This window comes from Condylura cristata, unplaced genomic scaffold, assembly GCF_000260355.1.
Source record: "Condylura cristata isolate star-nosed mole 26May11 unplaced genomic scaffold, ConCri1.0 scaffold00002, whole genome shotgun sequence".
Lineage (NCBI taxonomy): Eukaryota > Metazoa > Chordata > Mammalia > Eulipotyphla > Talpidae > Condylura > Condylura cristata.
Genome location: NW_004567103.1, coordinates 74,069,657 through 74,091,911, shown reverse-complemented (window position 1 = coordinate 74,091,911; position 22,255 = coordinate 74,069,657). Strand labels below are relative to the sequence as shown.

General features: G+C 41.7%; 1 protein-coding gene across 1 annotated transcript in view; it reads right to left on the bottom strand.

Moving 5' to 3' along the window:
* TMEM163 (transmembrane protein 163) overlaps window positions 1–22,255 on the bottom strand; it is a 196,452-nt gene that overhangs the window by 5,153 nt on the left and 169,044 nt on the right. Inside the window, exon 6 of the mRNA XM_004674701.2 lies at window positions 3,006–3,117. Within this exon, the coding sequence (XP_004674758.1) occupies window positions 3,006–3,117 (112 nt within the window). The remainder of the gene's footprint in view (window positions 1–3,005; window positions 3,118–22,255) is intronic.

Genomic DNA, 22,255 nt, shown 5'->3' with positions numbered 1-22,255 from the left:
TTCCCTAGTTCTGTTAATCAATGAATGAGTTAAAACCAGGATCCCAGACAATACAATTAGCAGGAGGCTGTAATTAGTGCAGCATATTTTGCTGACACTCCCACCAAGCAAGGGATTGTACAACATGCTCATCCCCCAGGGGCCCCTGATAGCTAACAAGGTTGGGGGGTGGGCACACCTAGGAGCCCTGCCATGTCCCCCCACTCTCTAGAAGCCACATTACCTACTTCCCTCTTCTTCTCCACCCAGCCAGCCACCACAGGCATCTTTGCAAACACCAATCTTGTTACCTTGTCTATTTAAATATTTAGCAGACCATCCAAAATCTTGCTTTTCCCAAAAATCCTGCATGATCCGCCTTTGTCCACTCATGAGGGCCCCCACACACCTCTCCCCGGTGGCTACAGACCCATTGCCAGAGATCTCTTCCCTGCTTTCCACCTGTTTGTGAAACAATTTTCACTTAATGCACCCACTTCTCCTTAGTTCAAATACTGCTGACGTGTGTAAAAATGATGAAGTCAGAAGCCATTTCACTAGAAGAAACACTTATCATAGAGATTGTCACTAAATGCCATACGAAATGGGGAACTGTAACAGTGAAGCTTAGTTAGAAAGTGACTACATCTGTAACGTCAGGTCTCATTATTCTGAGAAGGGGACCAAGCCGGGAGGTAGGAAGGGGAACAGACCTGGGAAAAGGTCTGATTTCTGGGTCTACTCTCAAGATTCCAGCAAGCATGTGTCTTGACTGAGGATAACTGAATACATTTTTTTTTTAAATCCAACATTCTGCAAGTCAGAGCACTTTGTGACTTAAGGACCTATGTGGGGACTGATAACCCCTGGATTTGGCCAGAGTCCAGAGAGGCAGTGCCTCACCTAGGCCTATCTTCCCCACCCCCCATGTCTCAAGGAACCTGAGAAGGGGGCACACAACACATGTCTGCAGAAGCCACATCCTCAGCTCTGGTCAGGCCTAAAGGGCCCAGGTAAAGCTTTGTCACTGAGAGAAACAAGGAGGAACCTGGAAAGTGGCAGGAAAATCCACAGCCAAACACCCTGTGTGAGTGCTCATGCAGCCTTCCACACCAGCACAATCACCCCCTAGCTGGCTGTCCCTAAGGAAGACTCCGAAGTGGTCAAAGGAGACACTTATTCAGGTTAAAACCATCAGCACACAAAACCACGGTGAATGAACTTCTTCCCAGATTCTGAGCAAAGGCAGCACCAAACACCATGCCTGGCACACAAGAACTCCATAGAAACTCCTGGTCTGATGCCACTGCAGCGCTTTGCCCCAACAGCAGCAAACACAGGTACTAATATCAGCTGTAGCCTGACTTAGCGCAGGAAGTAGGAGGGCAACCTTGGAGTTCATCTTGGAGCTTGGGAAGATGAGCTGGGCCACTTGCTACACGCAAAGGGGCTTTCATGTTGCTTGAAAGAAGAGCAAGCCAGAAGAGAGCTCAACCCCAGCAGCTCATCTTTTACTGTTTAAAAAGCTCTGGTTTCATATAGTTAACGGGTGAATAGCCTAAGAACAAAGACTGTGTTGCAAGGGCATACATTGACAGCAGAACCTACTGGAAGTAGCAACTGAGGAAAGTTTTTAAGAGAAGCTGATCCCAGTGACCTGTGGGAGCACTTGACACCACAGGGCCTCCTGTGCAACACTCTAGGATCCCTCAGATTGGCCATCCAGGCAGCACCAAACCTCAGTGTGTGCATCACATGGATGGGGATGCTGCTATCAAATATCATTTCCTAAGTCACACTTCAAACTCCCAGAATCACAATCTTTAGGGTTGAGGCCCAAGGGTCTATGTTGCTGAAAGACACCACAAACAATTCTGATCTTACCTATGGTAGTCGTCTACTGCTAGCATGACAGATCCTAGAGTCCCCAACATCTGGTCTGTCCATACATGCGCATGGGTCATGTGACTCCCAGGGCATCTCCCTTTCCTTCCCACAAGATGAGTGCAGACTCAGGAGGAATCAGGAACAGACCGTGCTCAGTCCCAGGGCAGAAAAAGCACTTAAACATCCTGCCCACCTGCCCCCGTGCAGCAAAAGCCCCACTCCACACACAGCAGGACAAGATCAGCCAGCTGTCAGCATCATGTCCCAGGCTGCATTGTTTGGGAGAGAAGGGCTGTCTTGACAGCCACCCCGATATTCCCAGTAGCCCATGCACCCCTGTGTTCATGTATGTCACCTAGGTGAGAACCTGTCCAGTTTGGGGGCCAAAAGTAGTTCTTCACAAAGAAATCCAACAACTTTTGATCTACTTTGTGTACCCACTAATCCAGGTTCCAGGCACTCATGTGTCTACTCCTGCCACCCACCCCACCCCGGAAACTAACTAAACCAGCAAGGATGAGGAAGAAAATAGGGAAATGGTGGCATTTGTCATTTCTTGTTCAGGTGCCAGCACTAATTTGCAGATCGAAATGCACTTTTCCTATTCTAACTTCCTTCTGTTATCCCAAAGGTCAGGAAGCTCCTCCTGGCTCATAGAGACACACAGGGACTTTGTACCTGGCATGGCTTTTAAGCAGTGGACACAAAGCTCACTTCCCCCGGGAAACCCTGGTCATTGCAACCTAAACTTCCCCTCACAAGCTGGAGGGGAAACAGGAATGGAGAAGCCACAAAAGAAATATTTATAGGATGCAGAAAAGACATTTCCTTTTTACATGGGGTGGTGCATAGAAAAACTCCAGTAAGCACTTTGTGCTTCATGATTAAGAGGCCAGCTCACCCCAGGGTGCAGGTCAGGGTAAGAGTAACTCATGAAGGTTTTATTAAGTTCCCAGACACAAAACCTCTGCCCTAATATGAGAACCCTGAGAATCACTACACGGCAGAGGGGCAGGGGGAGGAACAGATTCTGAATTATTGAGCTTTTCTACAAGACAAGCAATTAAAAGAGACCCAAACAGCATCTTCCCTTACAGTGCGCGCAGACCCCTGAGATCAGGCATAGGGGCCTTACTCACCATCTGTTATGAGTGCTCTGCTGGTCAAAACTTTCCCCAGCATAAATTTCAACACGGCCAGGATGCTGCACAGGATCCCACTTAAAATGGAGACACTGAACAGAAAATCGTCCTACAAGAGAAAGTGACAGATTTCAACAGTTTACCTCCTGCTAGAGCAGGTTATCTGCACACCACTTGCTTTAAAGTTCAACTTTGTTTCCAGAACAAATAATCAAGTATGCCGCCACCAGGTGGAAGTACATAGCTTGTTTTCACATCTCATTTTCCTATGTCACTGGGACCTGGAAAAATGATCCAGCTGTATGTTTTCTTAGAAGCCCACTGGCATTTCTCTCCCTGTAGGAGATCCCCCTCCCACTATTCTGTCCAAATGGTTAGTAATCAGTGATCAATAGCACAGTTGTTCAGAATGCTAAAAGCAATGCCTTCTCTAGCTGGACTGCGTGATAGACAATTCACTAAGCAGCTGACTGATAATTTTGGAATTCTCAGGCCACTGTTCTGAAAACATTTCAGTATAGAACCAAGTAAATTTGCCACCGGGTCATCTGTGGCTGGAGCTACTTATAAACCATACTTACTCTTTCACACAAAGCAACTGGAAGTTCAAATATAGACTTCAAGGTGGGGAAAGGCATCTAAAAATATAACCTACTACTGACGTTATCTTAACACTCCCTTTAAGTTGTTACCTCTGCAAGCAAACGAATCACATGCAAACATGCAAAAATGAGCACCACCACCTCATGACAACAGGGCAGCTCAAACTCCTGCTTCAAGCTCCTTGTGTCACTCCCAGGAGACACAGTCTCGAGAATTTCTGATACAATTGTCATCAGTCATCTAATAAAGCAGCATATATGTGCAAGGAAATAGAACTCCTTAAGCATTTTATTATTTAAATTCCCCAACCTAGTAACAGAAAACTGGAAAGAGAAAAAAGCCTATTTTTATGGGTTCAAATCTGAACAAAAAATTAGTTCATTCAAAAATCATTTCAATGGAAAGACCTGCATGACATGAAAGCATCTACCCACCAATACTGATCAATGGTTGTGGTAGTTTTAACTCCATCCATGAGGCTGAGCTCAGATCCTCTCCAACACCTAATGTGGGCTGGACTTTGTGACTTCGACCTCGGGTATAGAGAGGGAGAAATAGCAACTTTGCAGTGGAGAAGCCCAGTGGATGTCACTTTAGCGTAGTGACCAAGATTCATGACCACTACTAAGTAACACTGAGATCACATGTCTCCTGATATAACGAGAGATCATCTCAGCGGTGTTCACAATACAGCCCTAACCTCAGCTGAATAGTGAACAGTCATCAAACATTTGCACCAAATACAGAAATACTGTTTTTCACATATGCCAATGTCATGAGACAAAGTACAATCCAGATTGGGAACCAAGGAGATTTGAAGACTAAATGCCACAGTGTCCAAAGTGATCCATGGAAAAAGGCCCTGGAGGAGGAAGGACACTAGGGAGTCAGAACAGATCTGAGAGTTTTGTCAACAGTATTGTCACCATCTCATTTTGGTAAAAGCACCCTGTAGTCTATGTAAAATATTAATATTAAGGTAAGCTGGAGGAAAAGTATACAGAAACTCTACTGTTTTTATAGCTCTTCTATATCAAATTTTAAAACTTTCAAAAATAATCACCCTCACTAAAGTTCCAGTTCCCCAAATTATCAGTAAGGACTATGCCAAGCCTGTCTTCTTGACAGATCCCCAGTCCCTGCAAGAAATTAGCAGGGAGGACCCCAAATCCAAGTCCGTTTTAGGGAGGGATTCAGCCTAATTTGGGGAGGTGTCACTCAATAACAAAATGCAAACATGAGACAACAATCACATCAACTTATACTCAGGTGGTGATGAGATTCAAAAAGTGTGAAATGGGAGACTACAGCAGCCCATTAACCCCAAATTTAGAGAATGAATTCTCATATTACTCACCCCATGCTTAAAGCCTGTTTTACATCACTCAGTCTCTGTAGTAGCCTATCCCTAAATTTCCAGAGTTGGAAAAGTTTGTGTTGATCCAAAATAGATCCCAGGAAGTTGGGGGTTGAGCTGCTCCCAATTCCCAAATGCAAAATTAGAAGTAGCCTGCTAATCCTGGTTACTGCTGACCTGGGGATTGGCTGGCAAAGAGATGCACCAGCAGACCTTTGCTCAAATCCAGTCTCCACCACTGACTGAGAAACAGTGCCACGCTCTGGGCTCTCAGACCTCTCTTCCAAAGAGAGCAGGGTTACAGCTACAGCCCCGGTTTGCAATCAAAGGAAACAATGGCTATCAGAAGCTGAAGCACAGCACTCCTACATTGCTATAGAGGAAACATGTGGGGTTTGTTACCTAGAAATAAGAATACATGGTGAAATGTAAGGAAATATAAGCAGCAATGACAGGGATGCAGAGTGTATCAAGGGTGAAGGCGTACTTGGGACTTGTCCCTTTTCCGTAGATGTGTCATCTTAGACACACTCCCTGACATGGCTGTCTCTGAGGTCCACATCTGGAAGGAGCAGGGGATGAGGGTATCAATGTAATAAAGTGGGAATGTTGTATCAATAATACTAATAAAGCACTGAAGCAGAAGCCTCATGTCATAGCTATGTGACAGGACAAGATTCCTCACTCTCTTTTTTCATTTCCACACAAGTAAAATAGAAAAAAGAGCACACCCACCACTACTGTTTGTTGTGTGCCATGTCCACAGATCTCAGCAGGAAATATCTGTGGCATTTCCTTCCTTCAGTGGGCCACCAAGACTCTGTGAGATCTGCAAGGTGGAGGTGAAGTGGCAGCCACTTGTCCTGCAGGCACAGGGCAGCTGCCCCCACATGTGAGCTGCGTGTCCACTCTACCCAGTGAAGGCAGGTCAACAGCCCCACCACAGCTCCTCCAGCTGTCTGAGTCCTCAGCCAGGCGTGAGGACATGGCCAAAGGCACTACCTACTTCCACAGGTCACCTGTGTCACTGAGGCTGAGACAGTGAAGGTCAGCTGCAAATTCCAGTCACCACAGATTATCAACTCTATGCCCAGGTATTGTTTCTGCCAGGCCTCCCTGCTGGCTTCAGGCCCAATCCCAGACTCTGGGGCAGCAGCCTGAAAGCAGCTTCTTCCTTGGCCGCACCAACCCCCTATTCTGTACCTTGTAGAGTAATCCCATTTCTCTGCTTGTCCTGACATACCACTTCGTAAGAGTATTTCAAGGAGCTTAAACAGCACATGGCACACAGTAAATGCCACATCGGAATGTGGAGAAGCCAGTATGCCACACAGGTTTCCTGTCCATGGATTTTTTTTTCTACCAACCACCCTGAGCTCTCAGGATCAGCTGCCTTCCCAAAGTCTGATAGACCAGAGATTGTGGCCACCTTGAAGCCTCACACAAACCTACAAGACTTTCCACACAGTTATTGAATTGATTGGTCTTTGAAAAAAAGAAAAAACTCTCAAATGAACACAGAGGCCCTATAGTGCTATCGTACCTCTTTTGAAGTCCTGTGACATCCTCTGTGACCCAGAGCCCACCTGCTGTGCTCTCCCCACACAGCCACCACATGAGTGTGCAACTGAGATACGGTCACCATCAGGCTTCTGCAGATATCAGAGTCCGCAAGGGACTGAATGCTTGTGTCCTCTAGAATGTGTGTTTTGAAGCTTCAACCCTCAGTGTAGTATCTGGAGATGGAGCCTTACGAGGTAAACAGGCTTAGATTAGGGCACGAGGATAGGGCCCTCATGATGGGATATGTATCTTTATAAGAAGGGAAAAAGATCTCTCTCTCTCCACCTGCCAGACAGTGACTGAGGAAAGACAGGTAAGGTACAGATGGGGTCACGTGAGAAGATGCTCATAGGCAATCCAAAGAGAGATTCTCACCACCCTGCTTCATGCTAATCTGGGAGTTCCAGTTCCTGTGAGAAATTCCTGTTTACATGCCACCCACCCACTCTATGGCATTTTGTTATGGCAGCCCAAACTGACTAAGACAGTTTAATAAATGAAGCACTTTCTAACAGGATATCTTACTGAGAGTCAGGCAGGAAGCCAGAGCAGACATGGCTAATGAAGAAAAATTGCAATGTGCCACCATTGGCTTCCTTCAAAGTGCAGCCATACCTGTGATGTCTCACTTCATTCTCATATCCAAGTCAAGCAGACACCTGACAGATGAAGAAATACATGCACAGAAGCTACATGACTTGCCCAGTGCCACTCAGCTAGTGGCAGAACCTGGATTTGTTCCGAAATGTAAACTGTAACAGAGGCCTCATCTATACTCTTGTCATTTTCTCTCATGCTACTGAACTGTGGACTCTAAAAACAGAGATATCACCTTGGCAGGTATTCAGTCTCCACTGTTAACAGCACTGGGACCTGATGATTTCTCACAGTTGAATCACCACTGAATGGGTAGGTCAGGGCAGAAAGTCTCACAGAAACCGGCCACTTACTAGAAAGCCAAGGATAAATGTAACAACAGGTCCCAAATAATTTCCTTTAATTCAATGTCTTTTCATTACAACGTTGACAAGAAAGAAACGGCCCAACTAGCATCAAACATGTTATTCAAAGAACTGCTTTGATCATACATAGTTTCACTACAAGTTGCAGTTTTCAAGACTGTTAAGGATGTTTAGTGAATACTTAACTGTGTAGGAAAGTAAGTGGGACATAAATTACTCAGTGTTCATATGGTGGAGGCCTTTCATACCCATCTCAAAGCCTTAAAAGAATGATACAGTTCACTACATAGAAATTAAAACATGTGCAGGGAGTGGGTTGTGTAAAAATGCAAATTAGAAAAATATTGTAAAGAGTTATTACCTTAATATGCAAAGAACTCCTAAAAACCCATAAGAAAATACTAATAGAAAACAGGTAAAGAACAACTAAATTAAAGTGAACTTTAAACATATGAATGATACTCAAACTGTCTCCTAAAACAATGACAACCAAAACTACAGAGGTATCATATATCACTTAATCAGATGCATTATTAAAATGTTTTGCTTCAGGATAGACACTATAAGAATATAAAAGAAAGTCAGAGTGTTGGGGAAGGAGAATTGCAAAGCAAGTTTGTTAAGGGACTTGCATCTAGAATAATTAGGGAATTCTACAACTGATTTAAGAAACAGATGACTCAACTAAGAAAAAAAATGAGCATGAAACTTGAACAAATATTTTACAAAAGATGTAAGACCAACTGATTAGTACATAATATCCATTACATTTTAATTAAGAGGGAAATGTAAAGATATTATGACAGATCCCTTAAAATCAATATGATTAAAAAGTTAATACCAAGTGTAGTGAGGATGCCAAGCAATGGGAACATTCATGGACAGGAACATGAACATTTATATGAAATGTAAAATAATACAGCCACCTTTCAAAATAGATTGGCTATTCCTTATAAAAGTCAAAAATATTCACCAATTGGAGCCAGCAATTCTAGTCAATAGTATTTATGTAAGAGAAATAAAAACTACATTTTCGCATAAAAATCTGCATATGAATGTTCTCAGGTGCTATTTTTATAGTAGTCCCCAAAATGGAAGCAACTTCAATGACCAACAACTTGTAAACAGATAAGCAAACTGCAGTATAGCACAGTGTGGAACTGTTCAGCAGTGAAAAATAAACTCTTGAAACATTCAACAAGAACATAGCTGGATTATTCTGTTTTGTTTTGAATTCTCTATTCTCTAATCTGAAGTTGGCAACACTGGCTAAATATGGAAATATAATTGATTATACTACATCAGAAAATTTTGAAATATAAGTCGATATACTGTAAATAATGCATATGATTTTCTTTTTAATTAAGGTGACAGTTTATACAGATAATGAATTTACTATGATATTACTGTAGTTACTCTATTGCTAAACCAATTATAATTTAAAACCATGTTAAAGTTTTTAAATTAATATCTCTTACATATTTATTTGTATAGGTATGCTTAAATGAACACATATAAAGATATATTGGTAAGTCATTTATGGTAAATTTTTTTTATTTTATTTTTATTATTTTTAAAGATTTATTTATTTATTTGTACAGAACTGGGGTACAGGCCAGAGATGCGGAGGGTGAGAGGATTCACCAGAGACAGAGCAGGAAGCAGAACAGGCAGATTGACGAAGTACACTGCTGAGGGGAGCAGCGGGTGGGTCAGGAGAGGTCTGCCTCACCATGTGGTCGCCTCCCGGGCAGGCGGGAATTGAACTCATGCGGAAGTGGCTTTAGTTTCTTAGTGCAGTGCTTTAACCCGCTGCGCCACCAGGGAGGGCCCATTTATGGTAAATTTTAAGTGACTAATTTACAAAGGAATTAAGTTAGAATTTGGATCTTTTTCCTATAAAGCAGTTGTGCTATATACAGATGAATAATGGTCACCAAATTATTCTGTTAATTGTTGATGATTCTTGACTAACTAGTATTGATTCATTTTTATTACTATTTTTAAATTGTCTTTTTTTATGTTATTGCTGTAACACTGGTTCACAACACTGTATATGATTCAGAGGTACAGCCTCATACCTCTTCAGATGTCTGACAACATTACACCTACTATCAAGATACCCCTAGTTCTCCACCACCATACCACCAGTATACTGGGTGTCTTCTACTCTTTGCTCCTCACTCTCCACCCTCCTCTTCTGGTAGCCTCAATTCTGTAGTCAAATTCCTAGGATCTCTTTTGGCTTGGCATTGTCTACTCCTTTGTTTCTGTATATCCCACATGTGACTGAAATCATTCACTACTTGTCTTTCCTCTTCTGAGTTATTTTAGTTAGCATAATCCATGTTGTGGCAAATGTAAGAGCTCGTCATTTTTTATTGCCGAGTATTAGTCCATTGTGTATATATACTACATCTTCTAAATCTCCTCATTTGTCATTGGGCATTTAGGTGTCATTGGGCACTTAGTGCTACAAGAAAATGACTGCATTTCAAAAGCATTATGCTAAGTGAAAGAAGGTAGACACAAGTTAGACAAAATCCTTTATGATTTCATTTGTATGACATTATGGAGAACATGCTAACATAAAGCAGTTAAGGGGTTGGGGAAAGTAATTAATGACTGCAAATGTATTTTAAAATTTGTGGGGTGAAGGAAGATTCTATATCTTCATTGTGGTAGTAGTCCTGTGACTGACTAGACAGCTATCAAACCCACCAAATTATATACTACAGAAGCAGTGGATTTTATTACATGTACATTAGCTCTCAAAAGCAATTTACCTCAGAAATCCTTAGGATACAATTACTAAAATTTACATAACTCAACTTACTTATATTGTCAAAATGTATATGATGTCCAGAATTATGTGAGGTAGAGAACTGAATTCAAAGTGCAGTCATTATAAATGGACTCAGATGGACAGACATTCTCATGAATTTTCTACTGATATATTTCCACTATCTAGTGGGTAAGCACTCCTTTGTACAGACTTCCTCCCTTATTAACTGGCCGCTTCTGCTCTAAGCCCTCACTGGACCATGTTCTCATAGGTCCTGTGATACAACCTCATATTGGTTTCCCTTACTGTCTCTCTCTCTCTAGCAGTTTACTGAAGGAGTGATCCTCTCATGCCCCTCAGCATCCAGCCCTATTGTAATAAAGAATGTGATCTGACCCATTGCACTGCGGAGAAAGGATGCCAAAATCACAATAAAGCCTTCTGCCAGCAGTTTTATGAAAGATGCAGAAACATTTGACCTGCAAAGAAAATCAGATGCTCAGGGTTCATAACCCATGTCAGTAGAGGCATTCCTGGGGTGGAGGTGGAGAGGAGAGGGCTAAGATGAATAGGTTTCTAGTCATCAAACTGGATACCGTGGACTGAGAGCAAGTAGCACTCCAAGGGCTCTTCTTCACTACCACCTGTTTCCCTAAACTTTAGGAGGAAAGCAGGACAGTGCGAAGGCAAGGCTGTCCTGGGTAGGCAGGCCCTCATGCCACACTCTCATGCCAAGATCCCAGACATAAGCCTGCTCTGAATGTCTTCCTGTCTGCCAACACTGTGGGGTGTGTAAGCCTTGGCTGCCTGCCTCATGCCCATCACTGGGGTAACTGAGCATCTTGGGCCCTACTTAGGTCCATAGTCTCCAGCCCAAACTTCAAGACAACTTAGAAGAATCACCTTAGCTTGCTCTCAACACAATGCCTACCTTCTAGACCAAATGTGACAGATGCCAAGCCAGTTCATCTGAGAAAGGTGTGTTTTCTAAGAGCTAGTAACATCGTCTCTAATTTTCCAGCCTCACTGGCCCCTTAATGTAATGGAACAAGTCACAGAAGAATCTTAAGAACACAACACTCCCAGGGTACAATAGTCTTTCTACTCCAACCTCTGGTCTATGTCAAGATTAGAGATCAAGTCATGAAGACATGCCCTTTGGAACCCCTCACCCCCTCCCAAAACTACCACCAGCCCTCCAATTCTATAGAGCTTACCTACCTAGTGTATGAACAATGTTATTAAAATCATAGAGCATGAGAACTGGGAAAAAGCCCAAAGTCCACTTGATCCCTGCTGCAGGTGGGGAAACTGTGGTAAGGGGAGACAGTAGAGAGACAGTGGCAAAGTTCATTGATCCCAACCAGCTTCCTTTCCCTTGGCAGCCTGACACCATCTACCCATTCTAATTCTCTAAGTCCAAGCTGGAAGCTGATGAAAACTACTGGGTTAATTTTAGGATTCAACAGCAATTAGGGGTCCTCTCTGGTGGCACAATGGGTTAGCTAGCTGCAGCTGCTTCAGTGCAAGTTTGATCCCTGGCCCCAGAGGTGATCCACATGGTGCGGCAGACCTCTCCTAACCCTCCCACTGCTCCCCTCAGCAGTGTACTTCGTCCCTCTGCCTGTTCTGCTCCCCACTCTGTCTCTGGTGAAGCCTCTCACTGCCCCTGCACCTCTGGCTTGTACCCCAGTTCTGTTACGGCAGAGCTGACAAAACCTAATCTAGGGGAAGATCCTTGAGCAGCTGTGTAATATTGGTTATTACACACTCACTCGGTAGGCCTTGGTCGGCCAAGCCTGGGCCTTGTTCGGCTATTCTTCAGGAGGATTCAGTGCACCTGCACTGATTACTTCCCCTCACCCCCCAATCTAGTAGAATGACAGATGAAAGACCCCATGACCTAGTGTAAAGGAACAACATGGTATTTTTAGCTCCTCTCTACAAAGCAAACTGAACAAACTGAATGGCACTGACCCTTCCACACTCACATTCACCATTCTTCACTCTCTCTCTGCTCCAGTTGCCCTAGCCACTAAGCATGATAACCATACTCCTACCTCAGAACCTTTGCACATTCTGTTCCCCTGTAGTCCCTCATCTCTATCTTATCTCTCCAAAATTACCTTTTCAATGAGATAGTCTTTGACTATAATCCCTCCCTGTCTCCTGATCTTTTCTTTTTTTAATAGAACTTTTCACATTCAAACATTTGTGTGACTAAGTTTAAACTTAATGAAAATAAAAACTCAGTTCCTCTTCGACCAGCCACACTTCAAGTGTTCAAGAGCTACACAGGGCTATCAGTTGTCATACTGGAGAGTATGACATTTCCGTCATCACTGAAAGTATTGCTGGTTAAGTTGGTCATTTCCTGAGGTTGGGACAAACCACTGAATGGCTAGAAAGTGCTCTGGCCAATTAAAGGAGTAGATAGAGATGATGACCTGCCAAAGGGCCAAAAAGCAAAGCAAACCAAGTGAATGGAGCTGGCTCTTCCACCTCCACATTCTTCCCTCTTTCTCTGCTCCAGTCACAGAGAGACTGAGTTGAGATGAGATCTTGGTTGAGCAGTCACAGAGCTAAAAATCATCCCAATTGACTAACACCACCTCTCCAAAAGGCACCTGGCAGACCTGTATTTTTAATTACATACATTTTAATTGAGATATAATTTACAGATTTTACACATTTAATTTGGTAAATTCTGTCAATGATAACAACCATTACACTTAATCATCCCAAAACAAAACAGAGAACATCACCATTACCCTGAAGTTTCCTTCATGTCCTTTTCTCCACCCATGTAACCACTTTCTCTCTAGAACTGTAATAGGGTGGTCCCTAGGAAAAGGGGAAGTTCCAGGTTCCCTGCTCCACCCAGAAGGAGGGTGGAGCTGAGCAGAGAAAAAGGAGAGAAGACAAGGAATCAGAGGAGAAGAAAAGAAGGAAGCAGGATGGAGAGCCAGAAGGAGACCTGAGGAAGCCACATGGAGCAGCAAGCATATGATGAAGAAACCGGGCTTGTTTCCTGGCCCTGGATTGGTTAAGGCAGATGTGGGTGAGATACCTGTAGGGAGGTGACTATGGCAGTGTTTATATTGATTTTGATTTTTCTTTTCCTTCCAGATTTGTCTGGCCATTTCTGACCCTTTTCCCTGGGTCCCAGCCGGAAGGTGCTTTAGTTTTGTGGCAGGCTTTCAGGCCTTGCTTTGGGCCATATCCTTTTTGGATGGACTTTTGCCCACGAGGGAATGGGTAACTGCAGGAGTTTGATTTAGACATTACATTCTTGTCTTCTGTCAATACAGAATATGCACTGTATTAAAGTCCCTTTTTTACTAAAGTTTTATATGTTTTGTCTTGATGCAGCAGATGGTAGAACCCACTTAGAGCAGGCAGGTTTGGGGGTTCATTGGTGCCCCTCTCTCCTTGCCCTGTAACATAACCACAGATTAATTCCATCTATTCTTACTTTTATATAAAGGCACTTACATAGTATGTGTAGTTCTGTCTGACTTCTTTCATCAACAGACTGTGTGGACTCATCTGTACTGTTACAGATATCAGGATAGTGTTCTGTGCTGCTGCTGAGCCTTATTCTAGTTATTAGTTTCACAGTGGTCCCCCAGCCACCACCATGAAAGGCTTTTGATAATTCTATCTAAATGCATTCTGATAAGGGGGGGAGGGCTTCTAAATTTAGGTTCCCAATGAAGTGGGCAGTTGTTGATACATAGAATACATGGAACAGGTGAAGAAATAAAAAAAACTGTTAGGGTTGAATATTCGAATAGACACCATGGGCTATCATGGCAACTATACCTTCAGGTCAAAATAAGGTGAACTTAGCTCCACTAAAGAAGCAGCTAGAACCAGTGCTCCACCTGCAGTCTAAGCAGAACAGTCCACTTGCTCACTGACCAAGATCTTGGTTGTTTAGGTGTCCCAATCCCAATCCAATTCTCCAACTCCTTCACTTGCTATGGACTGCATGTTTGTGTTCACCCCTCCTCCTTCATATAGCGAAGTCCTAACATCCTAACATAACAAGGGACTTAAGATGTGATTAGTTCTTGAGGGCGCAGCTCTTGTGGTAGGATTAGTGCCCTTGCAAGTAAAGACAGTGAGGAAAAACTCCTTTGCTGTGTCCATAAGGACACAGCAAGAATGTGACCACCTACAAGCCAGGAAGAGTACTTTCACCAGTCACCAAATCCCAAACTTGCCAATCTCTAAAATTGCGAGGAACAACTAGTCTGCAATATTTTGTTATAGTGGCTAAAGGACTCCCCATTGTTCCCATCAATGTCCCATATACCAAAAAAGAGGTGGAGGTGTGAATTCACACCTCTTAATCAAATTCCTCTTCTGACTGTTTGCATCATCACATAAAATGGATGATCCTTGTTTCTGGCTCAGCATACCCAACAGCAGTTTCAAACATTGTGACACTGTGTTTGTCTGTCCTCCTTGCCATCACCCCATTTTTTCCATATAGCTTCCTTTCAAAGCATTTTTATTCAAGGCATTGCTCACAGGAAAACCTTTTGTAGCAATGATTTTTTTTTCCTGCAGTGCCACTTGTCACCTTCTACTTTTAGCCTCTTCTTTATCATAGGTGACACCAGTAGTTGCAATTCAGGTCACAGTGAACTGTGGCCACTGATACGAGCAGAGGCCATGTCTGAAAATTCATCCTGCCCATTCCCCCAAAGGCCAACGCTTTCCCTTTTCATCAGATGTGTGACAGCATGTGGGGGAAGAGAAAGGATCACTTGCTTATGCCTGCAAAAAAAAGGCGTCCTTTGCTTTCCTAATGAGGACAAATTTCAAACCATTCTGAAACTACACGTGTTATAGAATTACCCAGGGAACTGCTAGTGCTCACTGAATAATAAATGTATATCGATTTATGGCCCCAGGTGAAATTAAAAGACACTTTCGTCCTCGTTTCTTTTCGTCATCCACCAGTAGATGAGAAAGACTGGCAGATGTGAAGGAAATTACACTGGGCACAGGGCCTCAATTTCCCCTGGTTATTAAATTACATCGATGAATTGCCATGGGTTCACATAAATGACTTCTCGATTTTTAAATTAGCATCAGAACATTGTGTTGTCAGGAGGGTCAAGTGTTGGTGTTTAGACAATTAGGCACAAGGCTCTGCAACCAGTGGACACTGTGGAACTTAGAGACCACGGAACCCTGGTTCCTGGCAGCTCCTGACTAGACTGGCTGACCTGGCTATTGATAACCTGCAAAGTCATGTGGCAGCAGCAGCAGTCTGGTGCCATGGACCGGCAGCACAAAGCTGAGGCTCGCAGGATCACAGGATGCTGCAGAAGTGGGAAGGCAGCGTCAGCTGAGGCTGTAGGACTGCCTGGGGGACACAGAGGGCACTCTGAAGGGTTGATGGTCCCTCCCAGCGGTAGCCCGGCTTCTATTAAACGAGGCACCCATCCAGCTGCCATTTTTTGATGCAAGATCAGAAGGCAAGACTCACTGAAGGACAAGAATGCTGACTCCTGAACAAGGCCTGGAATCTGACACAAGCTTCCTGTCTGGGCTCACATACTTTCCTCCCTTAGTGACCAGTGGGCATTAAGGGGACCTCTAGGATTTCCTAAAACTTGGAGCCAACATTCCGTACACTAAATTCTAATGGCAGAGGAAACTCAGCCCTTGATTAGCACTTACTGCAGAGAATGGGAGCCCTTTCACCTGCTTTAAAGTCCCTTAAATGGAATGGGAATGAACATCACAGCAACAAACTGGTATCCAACTAGAAAGCCTCTCAATTAATAGTCGTAATATAAAGAGATATATTTACTACTACCCACCCAAGATTAAACTCTTTGCTTCATGTATCTGACAATGTCTTAAAATCAGAAGGGATTCCAATTTAAACACGGTGGGATAAATATACACAGTCAGCTTTTGAAAGCACACTAAATGACAAAATACTTTTTTTTTTTTTAAGAAAGCTGAGCCCCCAAGCCAAAGCAAACAAGAAAGGGGTTTGTATAAGCAGGGGAAATAGATGGAAGGAGGTAGCAGCCTCCATGGTGGGGGCAGTTGCAAAATCCTACAGTAAAGAGGGAGGTGGAGAAGATGTCAGAACTCAGAAAAGACTCAGGAAGGAATACCCCCAGACTCTGGGAGGGAGGGAGGGAGGGAGAGAAGATGTGATACTAAATGCAAGAGGAATCATTGACCAAAAGTCCTTAAGAGGCCTAGATACCCCCCCTCCCCCCCCTACCCACCCCTCACCCCCCCCCCACACACACACACTTCCCAGTATGTCTGCTGCTATTCCCTAGCAGGGAGAAAATATATTTGCTGCAGAGAACAAAACAAAAGGTCTCTCTCTGCATTGCGCAAGCCAGGTTCAGCTGAAGGCCTGGCAACTGCATTGCAAAGAGGGCTTGGGGAATTTCCCTACTGCCCAGAGCAGTTGACTAGCTGAGAGCAGAGAAAATGGCTTTAGGTTCATAAGAGAAAATAGATAAGACTTAAAAATAAACCAATTACAATTACATATACTTAATAAGGTATAAAAATGGTGCTTTAGTGATATAATTTTGCTATTAATAGCAAAATCTAACTGCAAATAAAAAACCTTATAAGTACAGTAATTTAAAGCTGTGATAAACACAAATAATTTTTTCAATATTTGCTCAACACAAGAGCAAGAAAAATATCTAATTTTATGGATAACAAAACCATCAGTTTTGTGATAGTGGGAGTGACCAGGCAAACCCTAGAACCATTAAGCCAAAATCACTGAAGGAAAGGCTGGGACTCACTGCAGGAGCTGTACCCTGTCTGTCCACAGACATAATTCCTTCTTCGTCAGGGAAGTCTCAGATCATTCTTAAAGCCTTTTCACTGAAGGAATCAAGCCCACCGCATTCTCAAGGATAATCTCCTTTACGGAGAAGTCAACTGATTATAGTGTTAATCACACCTCCAAAATTCCTTCACAACAAAACCTAGATTTTTGAGTAACTACAGAGAGACTGCAGCCTAGCATGTTGACTCAAATCTGAAGTTGCTTTGGTACAGAATTGTATTCCTCAAAAAGATTCAGACAGCTTTTTCTAGACATCCATGGTAGGCCTTTCTAGTACCTGTCACTTTAGTAGGTGGAACTAAGGTCAATGGTGCCCCTTGAGCCTTGGGAGAAACTGTTCTAATGATTTAAATTAGGACACCTCCAGAAACAACCTCTTTATAAGAAAAACTTATTTTAAGGCAGGGCAAACATCTAGAGACAGGGTCTTTTCATATGAGGTTATCCCCACCCCCACCACTGCTGTCACATGAAACCCTCTCCTCTCTTAGCTGACTTTGCTGAGAACACTATAAACACAGTGGTTGGTATGCTTACTTTAGAATTTAGTGTCATATTAAACCTCCACACATACATTATCAAACTTGGTCTTTTTCTCCAATTAATATATCTGATAATAATTTGTTGTCCAGCCTCAGAAGAACTGGCAGAGGTCGGGGAATGCCACCACTGTGCCCCAATAATGTGTTGGACATTTATACCCCTGCCTGTTCCATGAGAGAGATGCTACCTAAGAGCACTCACAGGCAGTTCATTGACTCAAGAATCTCCAGTGTTTCTGACATCCTGGGCACTGTCTGAAGTCCTTATAGGGGAGAGTGTAGGTGAGGCCAGAATCCAAGAGCTGCAAAGCCCCTAATGTAACAGTTTGGGAAATTGTTACACAAAACACACCTCAGAGCAAATGAACTTTGCCAGCTCCTTACATAAGTGACTGTTCTGTCTCTCTTGTAGTTTGGAAACAGGAAACGAAAAAAATGAAAGTGTCAACAGCAAAAACTAAAAAGGAAAAATTAAACAAACATAAAGCTCACTTAACCGCCCCCAAAAACTGAGGACGAACAAAACAGAAAGCACTATTGAAGATGAGAGCTTAATGAACCGGAAAGCAAACTGACAGACTTGACCTACAAAATCACATGCAGGTTTTTCAACAAAAGATGAATAAGACAAACTTGGCAAGCTAGCTTAAGAGGTGAGAAGCAAGAATGTAAATAAATAAAACAAATAAAACAGGGCACCTGAGTACAGATGGATTAAAGATTTTAAAAACTATGAGAGTAACATAAGCAACTTGAATGTGGTAATTAGAAATTCTAGATAAGGCAATTTTCTAGAAAAATAAATGTTGAAAGTTGTTTCAAAACAAATTATAGAATAAAGTATTTAAAATGGCAAGAAAAAGTCCTTGATAATGGTGATGCTAATAGAAGCAGCAACCACCTGCTGTAGCCCTAGAGCAGGACACTTTTAAAATGATTTTTTTCATGTATTATTCAGCTAACTCTTCCTTATTAGTTATCAGGTAGGTAATAATGTGCTTATTTGACAAATGAAAAAATTGGAGTCAAAAAGTTTTAGTCACTGGTCCATGCTCCCACAGATAATTCAGCCACACTAGCTTCAGAGATCAGGATTTTTTTTAAAAAAATTACTTTATATTTTAAATAAAGATATTTAAAACCAGTATTTTATCATTGTTCATTGTTTAACAATGCTTGACTTTTTTTTTCAGGTGGAATCCCTATAGACTTTCCATCACCAATTCACCTGTACACAGTCACCATGGTCCCTCCCGTCTCCCCCCCCCACCCCACCGCCACTTCCCAGCCTAATGCATGGTAAAAGCCACATAGGACAAACCCACAGTCAGTATTATTCTCAATGGCAAAAAGCTGAAGGCCTTTCATTTAATATCAAGAACAAGACAAGGATGTCTACTCTCACCACTACTCTTCAACATAACACTGAAAGTCCTAGACAGAGCAGTAAGACTAGAGAAAGATATGCTTGGAATCTAAATAGGAAAAGAAGTAAAACTATCACTATTTGCAGACATTATGATAATATACATAGAAAACCCTAAAAACTCTACAGAAAAACTAATCAAATAGTCAACTATTCTACCTCTTCTAAAGGGTCAACTTTGCACATCAATCTAAATATTAATGCTTAAAGGAATAGTTAATTCCTACATTTTACCTACTACTCCAGAGCACAGAAAAAAAGAAAAGCTATATAAACTCATTTTATGTAGCAGACAGGAAAAGGGCTTTAGACTAGTGTTACTTATGAGCAAAAACCGTAAGTGAAATACTCAGTGGGAACCAGCAATAGATTAAAAGAATGTTAACTTTCTGGTAAGATTAGGTTTATTCCAAGAACACAAGGATGCATCATATTAGAATATTGATTAATTAAATAGTTTAATTACTTGAAAAGGAAAAACATTATCAGCATATACAAAAAAGTACTCAAAACATATCTCTATGGGATTTAAAAAAAATGTTTAGCAAAATAGAAACGTAACTGTTATTCCAAAACCAGCTGCAAATCATTTTTTGTGATAAACCTTTAGAAGGACTTCTGCTACACTTAAAACAACAAAAGGAAGCATGCAATTAATCATTCACTATTTGTAATAAAGGCCTTGGCTAATAAGACCCAAAAAAAAAAAAAAAAAGAATTGGAAAAAGAGAGGCAAGCTTCATTATATAATCCAACTAATTAATTAATAAACAAAACTGATGTTTAAAAAGTCAGCAAAGCTATAGACTTAGATCATCCAAATATAATTAGTGATTTCATGCAGTATAATTTAGAAAATTAACATAAACCCTTAGAATAGCAACAAAACTCACAAAATAGAAAGTGTCTTATAGAGAAGATTATATCAGAATATACAAGAAAATCTGAACAGAAAAAGGTAAAATAAAAGAGGAATATATATTTAAAATTTCCTAAAAAATCAATTTAATATAACCTCACTCAGTACTTCTAAAGGATTTTTCATTATGGCAAGTCACATTTGAAATTCCTAGAGTGTACTACAAATGAAACATTGGTCACAACCACCTTGAACATCCTAGAAAAGATGGTAAGGAAACATAAAAACTTAGTGTAATCACAAAAAAAATTGAAAATTTGATGCTAGAAAGAACAAGCCAAGAGATCCATGGGCTAAAACCCCAGTAAGATCCAGAGACTGCTACACATGCATGACACAAGATGGTACCACTGGAAACAGTACTTGGAAAAATCATATGTTCATCTGAGAAGAAACACAGCAAAACTGCATCCCTAACTCATAGCAAATACAAATTCCAGGTGGATTAATGATCTAATTTTCACATGTATTAAGGAAGCTAGCCACAAATCATTACAGTATCAGACTAGTAAGGCATTTTTACCTCCTACTCCTCCAGTTAAACAAAACCACCATAACCCCATTAGGAAAAGATTGATAAATTTAATTATACCAAAATTGAAGGGGGAGGAAAGAAGGAGAGTGATTCTAATAGCAAAAGATACACAATATGTTAACAAAAACTAGACATTAGAGCCAAGAATATATACACAGAAACAGCCTATAAAAGAAGAAACACGGGCCTTCCCTGGTGGCTCAATGGGTTAGAACACAGCACTGCAAGCTAGCGGCAGCTGTTTCAGTGAGAGTTCAGTCCTCATCCCCGGAAGTGATCCACATGGAGTGGCAGATGTCTCCTGACCCACCCGCTGCTCCCCTCAGCAGTGTACTTCATCGATTTGCCTGTTCTGCTCCCCACTCAGTCTCTGATGGATTCTCTCACCGCCCCTGCACCTCTGGCCTGTACCCCAGTTCTGTAGGCATAAATAAATAAATCTTTAAAAAAAAAGTGACCTAAAAAAAAAAGAAACAAAAAACAAATATATAAAAATATAATCAACTTCACCAATGACCAAAGGAAAATAACTTAAAAGGTGATAACTTTTTCACCATTAGACTAAAAAGCTGTAATAAGTTTGAAGATATCAAATATGTTGACTCTCTAAGTGCTTTTTTTTTTCCCCTTGGCCATCTGAGAAAACTGTGCACTCTTTATTACTCCAAAATTCCTCTCCTAAATATTTACCCTAGCAAAACACTATCTGTACCCATCACCAGGATATCTAGCAATGTTTATTCTAACAGGCATGTTAATAAAAAACTGGAAACTAACCAAATGCCCATAAACAGGTGATTGACTCTAGTTCAAGAATTTATATGATGGGCAATAATATCATGCATAGTCTATATATTAAAAATATTTTCATCTATAAAGTTGTAATATTTGTTCCTGAAATAGCACACATAATGATATTACATTAATTAAAATAGGTACCACACAAAAATTGGGGGTGATAGTCAAAGGCATCATACTGTTAGGGGGAAATGATGTCCTGAAGGAACTCTGCAGAGTTCTGTGGACTCCACCCCCTATTCCAGTGATTGTAAACTACAACTCCCCCACAATACCAAGGAGAGAACTGTGAGGACCCAAGGGCGGAGCTAAGCAGACATTCTGGGACTTTTGGGGATACATAGAGAGCCATTTTAGACACGCTCTCTCTTTGGATCACCTGGCTCTCTGGACCACGTAGCTGGTGGCTATCAGTGTGTTACTGGAGTTCCAAGTCAGCGGAGCTGGTAAGATATTCTAGTTAACTTGTATCTCTCTCTCTCTTTCCCTGGATTATACCTTTTCCTTTCCCCTTTTGTAAATAAACCCATTATTGACCCTTCTGTGTGTGCCTGCAATACAACTGAAGTTTAAGCACACAGGTGAGGACCCACAGATAAGCACCCAGTTCACATTGGGTTGCCCTGTAACATTATTTAACACATACACTTAGAAGCTGCAACTTTAAGCAAAATGATGTATAACAAACCCAGGTCTACAAATAATGTCATTTTGTTCAACATTACTGCAAAACAACATTGAACAAAATAATGCTTCAGAAACATGAGAGATGATTTGAGAATCTATCTATGGAATGCCTCACTTTCATATCACCTATTCACATGTGATATACATCATTAGCCCCACAGCATAGGAGTGATAATAACTCAAGTCTATGAATGGGGAGAGTACTATGGGTCAA